Source organism: Spermophilus citellus (assembly GCF_964194105.1).
Source record: "Spermophilus citellus genome assembly, chromosome: 3".
NCBI classification, from domain to species: Eukaryota; Metazoa; Chordata; class Mammalia; order Rodentia; family Sciuridae; genus Spermophilus; species Spermophilus citellus.
In genome coordinates, this window is record NC_138184.1 from 8,742,300 (window position 1) to 8,761,581 (window position 19,282).

At 56.9% G+C, this 19,282-nt stretch overlaps 1 protein-coding gene across 1 annotated transcript; it reads left to right on the plus strand.

Annotated features, from left to right (window-relative positions):
* Positions 1–1,622: 1,622 nt before the first annotated feature.
* On the plus strand, positions 1,623–18,665 carry LOC308643220 (complement C3-like; the record flags this gene model as incomplete). Its single annotated transcript, XM_081283134.1, is given in 29 exon segments — positions 1,623–1,691; positions 2,428–2,589; positions 2,859–2,988; positions 5,076–5,141; positions 5,962–6,015; positions 6,018–6,146; positions 6,300–6,335; positions 6,338–6,410; positions 6,886–6,971; positions 7,069–7,208; positions 7,652–7,719; positions 7,721–7,871; positions 8,832–8,940; positions 9,033–9,140; positions 9,143–9,175; positions 9,178–9,234; positions 9,733–9,808; positions 9,850–10,192; positions 11,327–11,357; positions 11,360–11,415; positions 11,570–11,755; positions 12,386–12,670; positions 12,904–12,969; positions 14,034–14,124; positions 15,408–15,453; positions 16,319–16,465; positions 16,735–16,856; positions 17,220–17,378; positions 17,661–18,665. Coding segments are annotated over 29 exon segments (3,687 nt in total). The 3' UTR covers positions 18,269–18,665.
* Positions 18,666–19,282: the final 617 nt, after the last annotated feature.

Below are 19,282 nucleotides of genomic sequence, written 5' to 3' on the forward strand. Positions count from 1 at the left end.
GACCCCCCTGGAACTCCCGCCCAAGCCGGGCTCAGGAGCTCAGCTCCATCGCTACACTCGCTGTATGACCCGGAGAAGACGCTCAACCTCTCTGTTCCTGGGTTCCTTAGGTGCACCGTTGGGGGACAGGAACCTTCACCTTTTCAGTGCCTCCGTTTTTCTCATCTGCAAAATGGGTCCCTGATGATCCTCAACCCATTAGACTGAGGAGAGGATTAAAAGGGATCAGTGAACACGTCTATGGCAAAAATAGCCACTCCTCAAGGTCAGATATTTCCGTCCTGTTCGCTGCTGTGTCCCCGACACCTACAATAAGACTGCGCACGAATATGTCCAATACACGTTATTGAAAAAATGCATATCAGCTATGTTGGGGGCCTGAGGTTGGGCTCGGGGACAGACGTGGGAGATGTCGCTCTGCTCTCACAATAGCCCAGATACGGCCCGGATCCTCTGTTTTCGACGTGTCCCCCTCCTCTCTGCTCACTAGGACCTCCCTTCCTGGCCAGCCCAGAGTCAAAGCAAAACCTCAGCGGAGCCAGGTCTGAGCATGCGCAGAGAGGCTCAGGCGCTTCCTACCTGTCCAGAATGGGAGGGGAGGGACGCTGCTCCTCACTTCCTGACCAAGCCTCCAAGCCACAGAGACTTTGGTACCGGGAGCCCAAACTGGAGATGAAAGTGGCAGGTGCTGAGTCCCTGGCACCTGACCTTTGGGTCATCCCCTGTCCTGGCCCCTCCAATAAGGGGTGCACCTGATAAGGGACAAAGATGCCCAGGGAGCCTACCCCCAGGCGAGGGAGCAGAGCTGGTGAAGGTTCCCTGAGAGCACGGCACTGCAAGTGGACACCAGCAACCTAGAGCCTTCAATGTGAGTGAACTGTCCCCTCCGCCAGGTCTTAATTCGTTTCTGTTGTTTCTTTCTTTCTTTGTGGCACTGGGGAGTCTTTGCTTGCTGCTCCCCCCTGCCTGACGCGGGGCTAGTCACTCACCTCTTGAGCCGGGCTCTCCTGTCTGTCCAGTGGGTGGGTGCTGGTTCCCAGGGCGTGGCTGCCAGACGCCCCTGTGCACAGAGCAGCGCCTGCTCACAGTAGGTGCTTCGAGGAGTCAAAGGCGACATTTTACCTGCCCTCCTGGGTTTCCAGCCCTCTAACAAAGACAGGAAAGTGGGTGCAAGCCTCTCTCTCTCCTGTCCTCTATCTAATGATTCATGGAAAGCTACAAGGTTGAAGGAGCAAATCCACCCTAGGTCTTTGGTGGGCTCGCAGTCAGGGTCCCCTGTGCGCGGGCAGGACTTTCTGTAGCATGGCAGTTGTGCACCCTACATTGTAAGTAGGACCAGCTCGTAAATGTTTAATGAATGTTGTTGGATAAGTGTACATTATCATTGTTCGGGGGAATGGGAGACCCTCCAAAGGCAGGACTCTGGGAGCTGTCTCTAAGAGGCCGACACGGGCAGACAGGGCTGAGTCCTTGAACAGGCTCATTAGAACTGTCAGCAAGAATTATTTGGGAACAGAGAAAGCCTTTTTCCAGGAATGCTTCAAGCATGATGTGTTTTCTTCCCTGGTTTGATTATGTATAATTTGCTTTCTGGAAAAGGAGACTGGCGTGACTTAGGAACAATGGACAATGGTCACCATGTGCCCTGCGCAGGCAGCAGCTCCTGCTGTGGGGCAGGGACCCTGCAGTGGGTGCGTTCTGGGTGCAGAGACACTTGAAGCCCCGCAAGCAGATTTTGATCGGTGGATTTCTCGGAAGGCTCCACGGTGGTGGGTGCCGGGCCAGACGGCAAAATGCCATCTGGTGTGCTCATGCCTGGGGCTGCGAAATGGGAGTGAAATGGCTGCTCTGCCCCTATTTGACCAGCTGTCCCAGAGACGGTCACCAATTGCACAAGCACAGAAGTCATCCGGGCCCAGGGGAGGGAGGAGTTCCCAGCCCAGCCCTGAGTTCAGCGCGGGGGGGTGGGGGGGGTGGGGGGGTGGGGGGGTGGGGGGGAACAAGCGGGGTGTCTGCGTGACTCCTTGCTGGGGGAGGGGAGGCCCCCAGGATGAGGCCCGTGGCTCATGGCAGCAGCAGCCTCCTGCCACTCTGACCCCAAGGCAGGAGCTGGGACAATCTCAGGATAATTGTCCCTGGCCTGACCTGGCAGCCTGGCCGAGAGGTGAGGAGCAGCCCCACCCTGCCCGCTTGGCTCGGGGAACCCCCTCCTCCAAACCCGTTTAGATATTAACTCGGCCCAAACAGGCCAAGGCCAACAGACCAGGGCCGAGGCAAACCAGAGGACAGACCTCTGCAGCCCGCGGTCCCCCACACCCTCTGGCCGGCCATGGCTGTGCCCTGGTCCCTGGGTACCAGGTACTCCTCGGGACCAGTCAGGAGCCACACCTGAAGGGGGCGCTCAAAACATCTCTTTTTCTTTTTCAGCTGAAGGTTGGATTGAAGAATAATGAATTCATCCAGACTTTGGAGCCCAGTAGCCAAGTGCACCTAAAGGTGACAGGTGACGCAGAGGCCACAGTGGGGCTGGTGGCCGTGGACAAGGCAGTCTATGTTTTGAACAGCAAACCCAGGCTCACCCAGAAGAAGGTGAGATCACGTGGGCTTCTGGCCGAGGCGTTGCTTGCAGATTCCAGCAGGAGCTCCGACCTCTGGGGCTTATGAGTGGGCAACTGTCGAGGTGAGGGGCCGGGGGGCGGTTCTGAGGAGGCCGAGCTCCTCGTCGCAACTGGAACGGGTAAGAGGGTAATAAACGGGAGAAGGTGTGGAAATTACTTGAACCTGCAGTTCAGGGCACCATTGCTCCTTCCCTGAAGGCATCAGCAGGTCCCTGATCCAGGCTCCTCTCCAACCCCCAGGTCTGGGACATGGTGGAGGAGCATGACTCCGGCTGCACAGGGGACAGTGGAAGGGACAGGTTTGCCATGTTCAAGGGCGCTGGGCTAGACCTGAAGGTCAGCACAGGGATGTACACCCCGGCAAGCTCAGGTACTGGCCTGGCATGGGCAAGGGGAGGTCTGTAAGGGGCAGGGCTGCCAACTGTCATTTGGTGCCAGATGGACATGAATTACAGTCCACTGCAGTGCTTGGGAGCAAACCCAGGAGGGCCTCGTGCAGGAGAGACAACTGCACCCCCAGCCTTGCCTACCAGCAGCCAGACCCGGCCATTTACCGAGGGCCGGTAGTATGTTCTCTCTGAGTCTCAATTTCTTGGTCCATAAGGTAGGGACACAGGTGCAACAGCCCGAGTCCAGAAATCCAAACTCTGAAATGACCTGAAATCTGAAAATTCTTTTTTTTTTTAAAGAGAGAGTGAGAGAGGGAGAGAGAGAAAGAGAGAGAGAGAGAATTTTAATATTTATTTTTTAGTTATCGGCGGACACAACATCTTTGTTTGTATATGGTGCTGAGAATCGAACCCGGGCCGCACGCATGCCAGGTGAGCACACTACCGCTTGAGCCACATCCCCAGCCCCCTGAAAATTCTTGAACACCAACATAATGCTCAAAAATGGTCAGGTTTTGGAGCATTTTGAGTTTAGGTTTTCAGATTATGGCTGTTCAAAAGGTAACATATATGCAAATAGTCCAAAATCTGAGTAATTCTGAAATCTGAAACATTTCTGATCCAAAGCATTTCAGATAAAGGATACTCAAGGAAACTTACAGAAGTCAATCACTGTGTGTTATTAAGATGTAGGTTTGAGTGGGCATAGTGGCACACACCTGTGATCCCAGCTACTAGGGAGGCTGAGGCAAGAGGATCATGAGTTTGAGGCCAGCCTGGGCAACTTTATAAGTCTTTGTCTCAAAAACAAAAAGTTATAGATTTGGCCACATGTATGAGACACAAATTGACATTAGCTTGAACAAGGCACAAGTGTATTTCTCACTTGGTGAACAATTTAGAGGTCACCTGGACTCCAGAGTCTTCTGGCTTCCTGCTCTGCCCTAGTCCAAGACGGTGCCTTCCCATTCATTACTTCATGTCTGACAGCAGGATGAAAGGAACAGGGGCAGAGAGGACACTTCTTTCAGATCTTGCTGCCAGAACTCAATCAAAAGACTCCCACCTAATTGTCAGGGGAACTGAGAAATGTAGACTGTATTCTGAGATATATATATATATATATATATATATATATATATATAGAGAGAGAGAGAGAGAGAGAGAGAGAGAGAGAGGCTTAGTTGCCACAGATGAGTGGGGAGGAATGAATATATGTGACAACTAGGAGTGTCTTCTCTAGTTCTAAACAGATGGATCAATAGCAGTTTATTATGTGCCGGACTCTGTGTTGAGTACCTTTTTCTATGTGGTGCTGGGGATTGAACCCAGGACCTGGTGCATGCTAGTCAAGAGCTCAACCACTGGGCTAGACCCCCAGCCCATTGAGTATTTTTGTGTGTGTGGTGGTGGGGATTGAACCCAGAGCCTTGCGCATGTGAGGCAAGCACTCTACCAACTGAGCTATAGCCCCAGCCCCCACTGAGTATTTTTATAGGTATGCTCTCGTTGTCAGAACTATGATCACGGCCATTTTACACTGCTGGAGAAATTAATTCCCAGAGAGGTTGAGAGACCTGCTGAAGATACCCAGCTCTTAGGAGGAATGTAGGAGGGATGAATGTGATGTCCATAAGGCCCTGGTGTCCAGAAGACACCTGGTAAATACCATCAAGAACGCTGATCATTCATAAGACCAAAGGGTATAAAAAGGAAATGAGTGGACTAGAAAGTCCTGTGATCCATTCAGAATACACTCTTCAGCCTTAATCAGGTGGTGTATTCCAATTTTAGCCATTTTAACTACAGTCCTTCCCTTGACCCGCCCCAATTTAAAAATTAGCCAATCGCGTAGATAGTGGCCCGGAGATCCTCCTATCAGAGCCGGGGGCGGAGCCACGTCGGGGATAAAGGCAGGCGCCCGGGGCTGGATTGCGGGATCTGGATTTGCCGCGCGCCCTCCTGCAGAGGGGAAGCTTGCCTCGCCGAATTAAAAAACAAAAAACAAAAAAAATTTGAATCGAGGTCTTGACCTCGATTTGACCTCATTTGACTCTCTGACCCCCAGACTGTCACTGTCCCCAGAGTCCCAGCCGTCGTTCCCTGAAGAGACTGGAGACCAAGAGGAATGCGGGTGGGCGTGAAGGCGGGAGGCGGCCCTCTTTGACTCTCCAGCCTACGCGTGCCCACGAGGCTGGGAATAGAAACCTGCCGCGCTTCGCTGTTCCACGCAGGGAGGGACTTAGCTGGGAATGTGATGCGTACAGACTCATAGAAGGGATGGAGCGGTGGAGTTGGAAGGGGGCTTGCTGGTCTCAGGATCACCCTCCTGCAGTCCTGGTACTTGGTGAAGGCTCGGGACACTGCGGCCGGTGGGTAGAAGATGAAACACGGAATCGTGACCATTGCAAACACACAACTGGCAGGACCCCCTCCCCCTCAGCCCCTCATTAGCCACCACTGCTGCAGAAAAGAAAAAAAAATGGTTTGTGTTTCTCTCCTACATCCCAAATCTTACACAATGGCAACCGTGACTGGATCTGATCCCGCCCAGGATCCTAGCAGCAAGGGAGGCTGGGAAATGTAGTTTAGGAGATGTCTAGCCTCTGATATGGGAGTACCATGGGCAATATCTAGAAAACCTGCCGTCCCCGAGGCCAGGGCATGAACCCCAAGATCTAAGCCTGGAGAAGCTTGGATTCTAGTCCCAGCTCTGTAACTTGGGAGCTGTATGACCTTGAGCTAGTGAATTCACCTCTCTGTAGCTCGGCTTTCTCATTGGAACTCACCGCATGGGCTCAGTTTGAGGCTTCAGGGAGAAGAGGAGGGTGAGACATGGAGCTCAGCAGATGCCAGAGTCCTGCCTAAGAGGCAAGAAGTGCAGGGCAGCAAGGCCTGCGGGTCCCAGCTTCCTCAGAGCCGGTCCCACCCTCCTCTCCTCGACTCACCCACAGTGAACAACTTCACCACAGAGCTGGAGAGGCACTGCTGCCAGGCCAGACTCCGGGAGAGCCAGTGGGGCTGTCCTGCGAGAAGAGGGCCAGGCACATCCACCACGGGCCAGCATTCTGGCAGTGCTGTCAACTGTCAGAGACCCTGACTCGGGAGGCCCTGGAGGAGCAGCTGCTTCTAGGGACAAGTGAGGGGGTCACATCAGGACGCACAGGGTGGGGGCTTCACCAAAGGGTATAGGGTGCCGTGGGGCAGGGTGGTGGGTGCCACGGGAGGATCTGGCGGGCCTCCTGCCAGACATGAAGGAGGTGCCCCTCCACATCCATCCCCTGCCCTGCAGCCGATGAAGACGATGACCTGGATGACCTCTTTGAGGAAATACACCTGTCCGTACCTTGTTCCCTGAGAGTTGGCTCTGGAAGATGTTTACTTTACCAAAAAGTGAATCAGGGTAGGATCCCCCTGCCTCCTCCGGTCCCCAACCCCTCCCACCTCAGTGGATACCGATCATGAATGGTGACCCCCCAGAAGTGGCATTGAGCCTCAGGGTAAACCCAAGATAGAACCACCTGGATGGGTCAAAGATCCCAGAGGGGCACCGTGGTGCTTGCCTGTCATCCCACTGGCTCGGGAGGCCGAGGCAGGAGGATGGGTGTTCAAAGCTAGGCTCAGCATCTTAGCGAGGCCCTAGCAACTTAGGGAGGCCCTGTCTCTAAATTAAAAAAGGGACTGGGGTGACTCGGTGGTTAAGCACCCCTGGGTTCAATCCCCTGTACCCCCAAAAATATCCCAGTGGGTCCCCCAAGTAATGACCCACTAGTGGGTGACCCAGTGACACCTAATAGTGTCCTAGCCCTGGACAGTGGCCCCCCAGCCCAGAGGCTCTGTCCCAGCAGCACGAGCTGAGTGACAGGTCCCCACTGCAGCATCTCCCATTACTCCATCAATGAGAATATGCGGGACTCCATCACCACCTGGCAGTTTGTGGCGGTCAGCTTCCAAGAAGGAAAAGGTGACTAGCAAGCCTGGAGCTGAGGGAGTGGGGACGGTGGCCCTAAGCCAGCCCTGGGGCGCTGGCCTCTACTTACGGCTGGCTCTTGTGGCCCTAGGTCTCTGCATCTCAGAGCCCTTCGAAGTGGTAGTTGCAAAAACATTGTTTGTGGACCTAAAGTCGCCCTTGTCTGTGATCCAGAACGAGCAGGTGCAGATTCAAGCCATGCTGTACAATTTCAGAGATCGCCCTGTCAAGGTGACCCCTGAGCTCCCCGTCAGTACGCCTTCTAAAACAGGGCGGGGGGCTGGGGATACAGCTCAGATGGTAGAGAGCTGGCCTGCCTGCATAAGGCATGGGTTCAATCCTCAGCGCCACCACCAGAAAAAAAAAAAAAAAAAGCAGAGGGAATCCATTATTCCAGTGGGTCAGTGAAGGAGGGGCCCTTTTAGAAATTGTCTAAGATATTTTCTCATTTAAACCTCACAATAACTCCACTCAATGGGTAAAATGGTGGGTCTTGGCTTAGAGACAGAAACACAGAGAGGTTAAAAGACTCGCCTGGGTCACACAGCATGTAAGTGGCAGAGGGGGGACCCAGTTCGTCATGGACTCAGGCATCTCAGGGCCGGGGCAGGGAGGAACCACAAGCCTCCCTGGCCACCTGGACCATGTCCCCGTACCTGCCCATCTTGCTTCAGGTCCGAGTGGAGTTCCCCTACAAGGAACCGCTGTGCAGCTTCTCCAAGCCAGGAGCCCCACACCACCAGGGTGGTGGTGCCCCCCACTGCCTCCAAGATGGTGCCTTTTGTACTTCTCCCTCTTGAGATCAGCCGGGTGGATGTGGAGGTCAAGGCCAGGGGCATGGGTTTCCAGGACCACGTCAAGAAGACGCTCTTGGTCCTGGTCATGGGCGTGCTAGTGCCTTATTGTCAACACAGACGAGGGGGGACCCCTGGGCTATGTGACCAAGGGAGGGCCAGGTGGGGCCCAGATGGGAGTGAGGTGGAAGAGAATGGGCCAAAGGTCAGTCAGTGGGCTCCAGGGGTCACAAAGCCGCGACAGGGCCTGGACTCAAATATCCTCTCTCCTGTGTGACCTTGCTTAACTTTTCTGAGCCTCCATCTTCTCATTTACAAGATTAAGATGATCATATCCACTGAGCAATCAGAGGGCTATAAAAACGACCCATGACCAATGTGTGGCCCATGGAGCTAAATTAAATTCCAAATAAGTTTTTAAAAATTTAAAGTTTTAAAAGAATAAACAAATGATCAGCATTTAAGATATAGACACTTTAATGATATAAACTCAAAGAGCCCTCAGACAAACTTTAGAGGCGAGGACTATTTTATGTGTGTATGTGATGCGGGGGATTGAACCCAGGGCCTAGGGCATGCAAGGCAAGCACTCTACCAACTGAGCTATATCCCCAGCCTGAGGACTATTATTATCTCTTTTACAGAAGAGAAAACTAAAGCACAGAAAGGTTAAGTAATTTGCTCATAGACACACAGCTAGGAAGTGGATGAGCTTGGATTTGATGTTGGATTCGGATCTTGGATTCAGATGTTGAGTTCCAGAGTCCGTTCTCTTATTAGCTAAGCAGTGCTGTCATTGTGATCGTCATTATTACTGCTGTTGTGACAGTCATTTTTAACTGCCTTCCCCATCCTGCAGGCAGGAGGTCAGATAGAACAAAGATTCCATAGCATCCTTCTTGACCCCCAAGGTTTGCAGGGTGGGCAACAGGGCGTGTGGGGTCCTGGGGCCACACTAGGAGGAGAACGGACTGAAAGGAGGGGGTCTGCTCAGGTGGGTGATCTGAGCCCCTGCCCAGCTCTGCATGCCTTGATGCCCCCAGTCCTGGAGCCCACATGACACGAAGGTTGTGCCCCTGCAAGTCAGACCCAGACAGAGCTCTTGCCAAGACGGGACGTTCTGGACCAGGTGCCCGACACGCAGGTGGAAGTGTTTGTCAGCGTCCAAGGTGGGGGGGTGCAGGGGAGGGGCCTGGGCTGGGGTGACAGGGGCCGCAGTGGCTTAGGCTACCCTTGAGGGGACCCCGCTCACCCCCCCCAGGTGACATCCTTGCCGAGACCATCCTGGGCAGCCTGACTCCCACGGAAGTACAGCAGCTGCTGAGGGTCCCCAGCGGCTGTCCTGAACAGACGCTGAGCAAACTGGCGCCGTGGTCCTCCTGACGGGCTACCTGGAGACCACGGGCCTTGGGGCAGGGTCGGGGTGGAGCTCCAGGACCAGGTGATGAAGAACATCATCACAGGTGAGAGAAGGCCCCTTGGGGGCCTTGGGAGGCTCTAGTGCTCTCTGGCAGGGTGGCTGGAGTACCTAGGATTAGGGGACACCCCTGGGACCCTCCGACAAGAACACCCAAGGCCTGGCTCCTGTCAGGTTACAACCAGACACCGGTTTCTCCAGGTGGCCCCAGGTCCCCAGCAGTGACCCCTAAGTTATCTCTCACCTGCCCCCAGACTACATCCAACAACCCCCAAGGAAACCCCTGGGCCGGCTCGGGTTTCACCCGATGGCAGCACCCCCAGACCCTCAGGCACAGCTTCCGAGTCCCCAAGGCAGGTCCCTCCCCCTGGGAGACTTTTACACAGATAAGACTGCACCAGAGGCCCTGTGGTCACAGCCCCCTGTACCCTGGGCCCTGAAGTCCTCTCCTGCACACGCCTGATGGGTCTCCTCTGCAGGACACATCTAAATGCCCGGTGGCCCACACGCCACCTCCCCACAGCCCTGCGCCATGTCCCCCCAGGTTTCACCCAGATGCTCAGCCACCAGAGTAGAGATGGCACCTTCCATGTCGTCAAGGGGAGGCCCGGAAGCACCTGGTTAGATGACCCTGCTGCGCCTGCCACCACCCGCTCCAAAGTCCAGGGCTCGATGGCCCCACATGCTTGGCTCACTGGCCAGTGGCCCTCCTCACTGGCAGACCTGAGGGGATAGGGGATGGGAGTCCACCTGGAGCAGGCCTTGGGGTGGCCTCCCCCAGGTGTAGCCGGGCCGGCCCAGAGCCCCCTGTGCTGCCCCAGCTGTCCCTCCCCAGGCTCACAAGCTGTGTGTCCCGGATCTTCAGCCCGGCCCACCCCCTGATGCCAGTCACGGTGCTCAGCCTGTCGTCTCTCTGTGACATGGCCCGCTGGATCATCACCCAGGGGCAGGCGGAGGATGGTCCCTTCCTGGAGAAGGGCCCTGTTATCATGACGTCCATGCAGGTGCCTGCTGCCCCCTCGCCTGGGCAGATGTTGCCGTGATATTGTCCTGACATCCACCTGAATGACAGGAGAGCTGTAGTCAGGACCGAGGCCCGCAGCTCCTGGCCCGGCTCACCTGGGCCCCGTCACAGTGTGGGCAGCCTGCACACTCCTGGGACCCATCTCTCCCTCACCCAGCCCACAAATGTGACCTTTCCTGGCCTTCCTCCCACAGGACCTGACTCCTCCCTGTCACCCAGGGAACACACCCATCCCCCCAGCCTTCCTCCCTACCAGCCTCCAGACGCGGCTTTTGAACACAGTGTGGTGGGGCTCTCTCCTCCTCCAACACCTTCTATGGCTCACAGCTGCCCTCCTCTTCATCCCCTCTAAAGTCTCTCTTCCCATGATCCCTGCTCACCATTCACTCTTTTTTTTTTTTTGGGGGGGGGCGGTTACTGTGGCTCAGGGGCACTCGACCGCTGAGCCACACCCCCAGCCCTATTTTGTATTTTATTTAGAGACAGGGTCTCACTAAGTTGCTTAGGGCCTCGCCATTGCTGAGGCTGGCTTTGAACTTGCCATCCTCCTGCCTCAGCCTCCTGAGCCGCTGGGATGACAGGGATGCCCCCCTGTACCCGGCCACTTGGCCATCTCTATAAACACACCAGCTGTTGGATTTAGGGCCCCCATTAATCCGGTGTGAGCTCTCCGTGACCGCCCGCATCCACAAAGACCCTATTTCCAAATAAGATCACGTTCTGAGGCTCCAGATGAACATGAAACTTAGGGGACACTGTTCTGTTCAGGGGCCAGGGTGGCAGCTGTGGCTGCAGAGGGGTTGAATGCTGTGGGGCGTTTCCTAGCAATGGGAAGGCTTCGCCCCTCTGGCCCTCAGTGTCCTCCTCAGAAAAAATGGGGCAACCACAAGGATACTCTGACATAACCCTGAGAGCCTCGCCTCCTGGGCTGTTGATGTCCCTCAGGGGGACAGACCCCGCCCGGGCGACCCCCAGGTGGCTCCTCCTCCCTCGCCCCGCCTCACCTCCAGTGGCATCCAGGCCAGAGCTGGGCACCCAGGAGGGTCTGGAAGGAAGGCTGGGGAGGGTGTCCCCAAGACGCTGAGGGGATTGCGCTGTCCCTCTGCCTCCACAGGGAGGCTACAAAGGCTCCGAAGCAGACGTATCCCTCTTGTCCTGGTCGCCCTGAGGGAGGGGAAGGAGTTGTGCAGCCCAAGGGTGCCGGTAGGAAGCGGTCAGGGGGGACAGGTCTCCCCATCCCCGTCCCTGTCCCGCACATGGGGGGCTCCCATCCTTCAGCCCCTCTGGACTCCTCTCTCCTGACTCCCAGACCTCTCTCCCTGACCTCCTCTCTCGCCTCCTCCCTCCAAACCTCTAGAACTTGGACGGCAGCATCAGGAAAGCCTGTGGATTTCTGGAGACAAAACTGCCTCATGTCCACACAACCTTCGCCATGGCCATAGCCTCCTATGCACTGGCCCTCGCCAAGAGCCCCCTGGCCAACAGCCGCCTGGACAGCTTCGCCAGCCGTGGAGGGCGGGGGGCACCTCATAGCCCACTGTGTGTGGCCCGCAGTCACTGGGGTGGGGAGGGAGCGTGAGGGCGAGTACAGCCATGTGTGACACATCATTTGGTGTTTGCTGAGCACCTATTTTGCACCCATACTGGGACTCATATCCTAAGAGACCCAGGTGAACAAGACCCTGCCCTCCAGGGTTTCCCTGTTCCTGGGGGAGGCGAGCAAAAGACAAACATGTCAATATATCATTACCCACTGAGACAAGTAGGGAGATGGGAACGTCTGGGCAGTGGGCGAGAGAGATGGTGGAGGGGAACAGACTGGAGGCTGGGGTGATTGACAGGAGCCACACCTGAGTGGAAGGCCAGGTGCCTCCAAAGCACCTGTGTGGCCAAAGGTGGGATGAGGATCATAAAATGTAGGTTATGGAGAGGGCGGCCTCCATGCCCTGTGCCGCCCCTAGGGTCCATTCCCCACCTGCATACTCCAGTCAAGGAGAGTGGAGTTAGGAAACGCACCCACAGGGGCTGGGGAGCCACAGAGGAGCTACTCTGAACCTCGGCTTCCCCGCATCTACATAGTCAGAGTCCAGTTCCTAGGGTGACTTTGAAATGTCCACATGTCCTTAACCAACGGTTGCCCCAAAAGTAGGTGTTCAATAAAACAGCAAATTAGAAGAAGGGGGTCCAAGATGGCACAAGGTGTGGGCAGGTCGAGGTGGGTGGGCCCAGGGTGGGTGACCAGGAGGGTGTCCTCCTTCTAGACAGAACCCACTGGCCGGTGGGCAGCCTGCCCCAGAACTCCCTGTTCACGGTGGAGGCCACGGCCTATGCGCTGATGCAGAAGCTGGAGCTGGGCATGCACAATGACACGGACGCCATCAACAAGTGGCTGCTGGAGAAACGCGAACTGGGAGGCGGCTTCGGGTCCACTCAGGTGACGGGCCAGGAGGCGCCCAGACACTAACCCTTGCTGCCCGACTGGAAGGAGCTGTCCGTGGTGCTGGGCCCCGGCCGGCTCTCGGCGCTGTCTGTGGTGCTGATCTGAGGTCCCCACCCCGCCTCGCAGACCAGGGTGGTGACCCTGGGAGCCCTGACCCGCTTCAGCTTAGCTGTCCCCTTCGAGGGCATCCAGGATCTCCAGGTCCACATCAGCACGCCCAGCATGTCCCTGAACAAGCAGTGGCTCATTGACCAGATCCGCGCTCGCAGTGCGCTCCAGCACCTGCAGCTCCCGGCCGCGGCAGAGGCACCATCTCGGTAGGTGTGGGACCCACGCCTCGGCCACTCTGGCTGCCAAATCCACTTCTCACACTTCTGGAGGGGGGATCCCGAGTCCAGGCACTGGAGATCTGGTGTCTGGCATGGCCCACCTCTGGTTGGTAAGTGGCAGCCATTTGTGGGGCCCCTCTGATGGGTCCTCTAACCCCTCCCACTCCGCCCTCCTGATACGTCACCCCTCACAGGCCCGTGTCCCCACACCGTGCTGTTGAGGATCAGGTGTCAATGAGTGAACTGGGGGAGACACAAACATTCACGCCACAGGACCCACCCTGGGGTCCCTAACTGGACAGAGCCCAAGTCCCCTCGTTGGTGGGTACAGGGACAGGTCCAATGCTCCAAGGCAAGGCCCAAACCAGCAATGATCCAGGCACCATCAGGGCACCAACATTTGCCAGGAACCAGCTGAGGACAACTCAAAGGCCCAGGGAAGGAGGTGAAGGTGGGACTCCATTCAGCAGGTGGGGTGCCACTCCTGGTGGCCTCAGGTGTCCCAAATTAAGGGCCACAGAAGTCAGAGGCTAGGGACGCCTCTGTTCCTGCCATCCTGAGCCCCTCCTTCCTCCCCCCAGGAAAGCGTTTCCCTCTAGGTGGCCTCTCCAGGCCCAGAGGTGAACTCCACCCTCCCAAAATGGGAGCCAGTGATCCCAAGCTCTGTGCCCAGGAGGACGGGCCGGTTTCCCGTTAGCAGGTGCCAGGAACACAGTCACTGTTGAATTTCTGCCATGGAAAAACCACACCCTTCTTAAGCCTCAGTCAAACTTAAGTTGACATGAGTTAAAATCAAACAAGATCAAAGCTTCGGTCCCTCCATGCTAATCCCCAGGTGGCTAGCCACTGCCATCTTTGGACAGGGACACAGAGACCATTTCTATCACCATAGAAAGTTCTATCACACGGTGTTCTGGCCGCTGAGCCTAGGAACCAAGGGGCAGGCCCTGAAGGGAGTTCCCCAGTGGCCAGAGGCCTGGAAACTCAGATGCCGGGGCAAGGGGGAGAGGGAACGTGGGTAGGCTCTGGAACCCCCTTTTCTGCCCCGGCAGATCCTGACCACGTACCACCGGTCCCCGGAATCCTGGGAGGACAGTTGCAACGTGTACCATCTCAATGTGACACTCCAGAGTGCCCCAGAAGGCGAGCCTGGCCCCAGGGATTCCTGAGTCCCTGGAATGACAGGTATGAGCCACTGTGCCTGGTCCCTTCTTCCTTATTATTTTAACTGTCATTCATCAGCCATGTTTGTGGCTCAGTTCAGCCATCGGACAAACGCTTGGTGAGCACTGACGGCTGCTGGACCATTTCTGGCCCTGGGAACAGAGGCGAGAACAAGAAAAACATCCCTTCTTTTGGAAGCCACATTCTCGTAGGGAGCAGGGAGAGAAATAATCACACACACGCGTGCGTGCACACACACACACATATTTTATACCATTTTCTACTTTATAACATAAATAAATGTATAAGAAAATAAATATGTGGCATAATAGTAAGTGATGAAAAATGTCATACAAAATAAAGTAGGAAAAGATGATGTAGATTGTGGGGAGAAGAGGGAGGCTCTCGCAGGAGGCAGTATTTGAACTGAGACATGAAGAAATTGAGGGAGCGAGCCATGAAGGCCCTCAGGAAAACGCCAGTGCAAAGGCCCTGAGGCAGGAATGGGCACACCTGTCTGAGAAGCAGTGAGACAGTGAGGCCCAGAGCAGATGGGGCAGAGCTGCGGTGAAAGGGTGGGTGGGTAATAGGAGAGGTGCCCAGGGACTTGTGGGCCACTGTGAAGACTTTGGCTTTTGCTCTGAGTGAAGTGAGAGCCGTAGACAGTTCTGAGCAGAGAGGGGACATGACCTAGCATAGGGTTCCAGAGCCTCACTCTCAGTGCTGCGCAGGAAGAGTCTCCAAGGGGGAGGGCGGGAGCTGCGAGGCCAGGGAGACCACAGGGACCGACGGGGGTCACAACTTGGAAATGATCAGAAAGAGTGGAACTGTACAGTTCCCAGCTGGGGTGCCAAGAGGGGAAGGAGAGCACCCCGCCACTAGGAGCTCCCTGAGAGAGGGAAGGAGGAGCCTCGCCAGGCCTAGGGATTTCAGGGACAATCAGTGGCCAGGCTTTTGGTTTTGGCCCTGTTTCTTCAGCAGCAGCATCGTCACCATCATCACCATCAAAGCTGAGGGCTGCAATGCACTGGCCAGGCCCTATGCTAAGTGTTGTATTTATATTAACTCATTTATTCCTCAAATAACCTCTCAAGGTGGAATATTGTAATCTGACTGAGGGAACTGAAGCACAAAGAGGTTAAGTAGCCCAAAGTCACACAGCCACAGCATCAGGATTTGAGTCCAGGACGCTGGCTTCAGAGGTTGTGAGCTTAACCACTGTGCAATCCAGCCTTCCAAACTCTTCCGCCTTCTCTTTGCAGAAAATAAAAAGGGGGAGGAGACCTTCCAGCTCCGAATGGAAACAAGGTCAGAGCACCAGGATTCGGGGCTGGGCAGGAGGAGGGCCCCACTCTGTAGAATCCAGATTCCTGTGCCCTGAATGGGGTGGGAACCGCTGAGCCTGCTCTCCACGCCTCTCCTCATCCCACCCGCTCCTGCCCTCCCCTCTGCCACCATCCTGTGTGTCCACATGGCCCAGGATGCCACCTCTAGTGCACCAATGTCATCTCCAGATGCCCAGAGCTGACTGCGGCCCCATGGCCCTCCCCAGGTCTTATTTTCTCCAGACACCCACCCCTCACCCCAGTCCTGCTGTCACCCAAACTCCCTTGGCCAGGTCTTCCCCAGATACAAATATGCTGAGCACCTGCTGTGTGCCAGCCTCTGTCCTAGGATCTAGGGGGCGAGCTCTGGACAAGGCAGACCCTCCCTGCCTTGGTGGTGCTCACAGACTATCAGAGGACTTGGATGGTGAGCAAATGATCACTGGGAATCCGTATAAAATGGCAACCCTGAGTAAATGTGGCAAAAGAGGCGGACGAGGGTTCCCAAACACCAGCTGAGACAGAGAAGATGACGAGAGAAGAGCAGGAGTTCCAGGCCGAGGGACCTGCGTGTGCAAAGGCCCTGGGGTCAAGAGAGAGGCTGAGGCTTAGAGCCATCAGATGGAGCTGGAGGGAAGAGGTGGAGCAGGGAAGGACGCAGAGCCCCAGAGGACATCTGGAGGCAATGACACTTCAGATTTCTGCTTCTAACCTTCCACTGCGGGCAGAGTGGAGCTGGGGAAACTCAGGAGGCTCCTGCACTAGTACAGGCAAGAGATGCCACAGTGGGGAGCATGGGGACAAAGGCAGAGGACGGCTGGAAGAGCCGAGGGCTGTGAAATCCGCAGGTTCCACGGCAACCAGGTGGCCACCATGACCATCATGGAGATCTCAATGCTCACCGGCTTCTACCCCAACCAGGATGACCTCAAACAGGTGACGCAGATCCACCCGCCCCACCCTCACTCCCCTCGTGACAGAAGTTGCACCTCCCAGTGCTGAGGCTCAGGCCAGGGCCCCCTCCGTGGTCAGATCACTGCTGCACGCCGTCCTGGACGCCTTGGCCACATCCTTGCCATCCCTGCGCCTCTGGCTGTCCCTTGGGGGGGAGGAGGGACAATCAGAGAAGGCTGGGAGCTGGCACTGCAGCTCCTAGGACTGGGGCTGGAGGACTCTCTGCTGACCCCCGCTGCCACCCTCTGGCCCAGCTCACCAGTATGAGACCAAGGCCAGTACCACTCACAGCTCCGTCGTTCTCTACTAGAAAAGGTGAGGCCGAAGGCAGCGACCCCACAGGGAGACTCCTGGCTGGGGTCTGCAGAGAGCCACTCCCTCTGGTCCGGTTGCCTGTAGTCAGTGACTTTGGGCAATGGTCGGCACCACGAGGTCAGTGCCGCGTGGTCATTCAGCTGGACTCTCCCCACCTGCCCCCACCTCCTGCCACCCGCACAGCTCTCCCACAGGGAAGGCATGGTGCTGGGCTTCCGGGTCCACAGGATGCTGCAGACCGACCTCCTGCAGGCCGCGCTGGTCACCGGCTACAACTACTAGGGGATTGAGCCAGGGGCTGGGAGGGCGGCCTGGGCGGCCATGGGGCGTGGCCTTCTCGGGTGGCCCTAGTGGGCGGGGCCTGCGAGAGGTGGGCGGGGCAGGGCCGGCAGGGGGCGGGCCGGGAAGAGGTCAGGAAAGGCCTGGAGGGGACGGGGCGGGTCCTGCGGGCTTGGGGCGGGATCGAGGGGGCCGGGTGAGGGGCGGGGCCCGGAGATCGCCCCGCCCCTAAGGGACCCGCCCGAGCCCACCCCGCCCTGCCGCCCGCAGCCCAGAGGTGCAGCGCCTTCTACCACCTGCCCTCCCAGGCGGCCTCCCTGCGAAGGATCTGCCACCTCGACGTCTGCAGATGTGCCGAAGGTGCGCGCGGGCGGGAGCGCTAGGCCGCGGGGCTCGGGGTCCCCGGCTCTGGGCGGGGAAAGGCCCAAGAGCACGGGACAGGCAGAGGCCAGAGGAGACCCGGGGCCCGCCAGGCGTGGCCACAGCCCTGGGGGTGGGGGGAATAAAAGTGGCAAAGAAAAACGACAAAAAGAAAGCAAGATGGACAGAGAGGGACGGAAAGAAGGAAGGAGGAGGAGGACCGATGGGGAGGCCCTGCGGCTCCCGAAGCCCAGACCCAGAGCAGCCCGCCCGGCCTTCCAGAGCAGTGCCCGCCCCCGAAGAAGGACGGAGGGAGGCTGAGGCAGGAGGAGCTCCAGGCGGCCGCGTGGGAGGCGGGCGTGGACTTCGGTAAGGTGGGGCCACCGGGTCGGGTGACAGCGGGCTGGAAGCCAGAGGCGACGCCATGCCCTCCGCCCTGCCTTCCCCAGTGTATAAGGCCAAGCTGGAGGCCGTGGAGGCCGCTGGGTCGAGCCCTTACCTCTACTACCACATGCAGCTGCAGGCCGTCATCAAGAGCGGTGAGGCCGGCGGGGGCCCAGGACTGGCCAAGCGTGCGGGAGGCCCTGGGCGCCATCCCCAGCCCTGAGGGATGGGGGGCTGGATGTCCCAGGTGTCGGGAAGGGGCAAAGTGGCTCTCTCTGGGTCCCAGCACGGGGGAGGGCCTGGTCTGCACATGCGCTCACATCAGGCCTCTTCCAGGCACGGACCCTGCTATGCCCCTCAGAGTGAAGAAATTTGTCACCCAGGCCACCTGCTATGACTCCTTGGGGTTGCGAGAACAGGAGTCTTACGTCATCATGGGCCAGACATCAGACCTGTGGAGAGTCAAGTCTGAGTGCGACTCTTGGTGCCCCAGGGACTCAGGCTGAGATGCCCCGCCCCCAATCCAGCCAGCCCTGGGTTTCACCATTTCTGCTGGATGTCAGCAGGAGGTCTGGGACGGGAGCGCCACCCTGAACCTAGTGCAGGTCGCGCACTGAGCGACTTCAGGGAAGCTCATCACAAGAGGACCGGGTGTCCATGACCTCTGTTTCCACGGGAGGGCAGAGAAGGGCCAGAGGGCCGGGCACTGTGTGGCCTTGTTTTCCTAATCCTCAGTCATATGGGAAAAGGCTGGAGATCCGGAGCTGAGACCCTCGAAGGCTGCCAATCATGGCAGAAGGAAAAGGGGGGAAGGTCCCCAACCCCCAGGACACCAGACTCTCCTCAGGGTCTTGCTGTCCCCCGACAGATATAGCTACGCCCTGGGCAAAAAGACGTTCCTCATGCTTTGGCCAAGCCACGGGGACAGGGGCAAGAAGGACTTGCTGGCACAGCTGGAGGGGTTCTCAGAACACCTGAGCACCCACGGCTGTGATCCTGAGACCCAAAGGCCTCTGCTGCTCTCGGGAAGGTGTCTCTAAGAAACTTTGGGTCACAGGGCTCAGCCCCAAATAAAGAGCACCAAGTTCAGTATGCAGACGGCAGAGTGTGTCCTGTTCTCCCCGGGGCGTGGCCCTGCCCCCCACCCCTTTCCCACCTCGACCTGACCAGAGGACTTTATTTATAATCTCCCCCTCCCATTTTTAAAAAATATTTTTTAAACATTTATTTATTTATTTATTTTAGGTGTAGATGGACACAACACAATGCCTTTATTTTTATGTGGTACTGAGAATCGCACCCGGGTTCTGCCTTGCTAGGCCAGCGCTCTACCGCTGAGCCACAATCCCACCCTCATTTGCCCATTTTTCATTGCACTATTTGATCTTTGGTGTGAAGGTGTTTTGAGTTCCTTATGCAGTCTAGATGTCAACCCTTTGTGAGAAGAGCAGCTAGCGAAGACCCTGTGCCATCCTGGGACTCTTCACCTTCCCGTCTCCTTTGCTGTGCTGTACTTATTA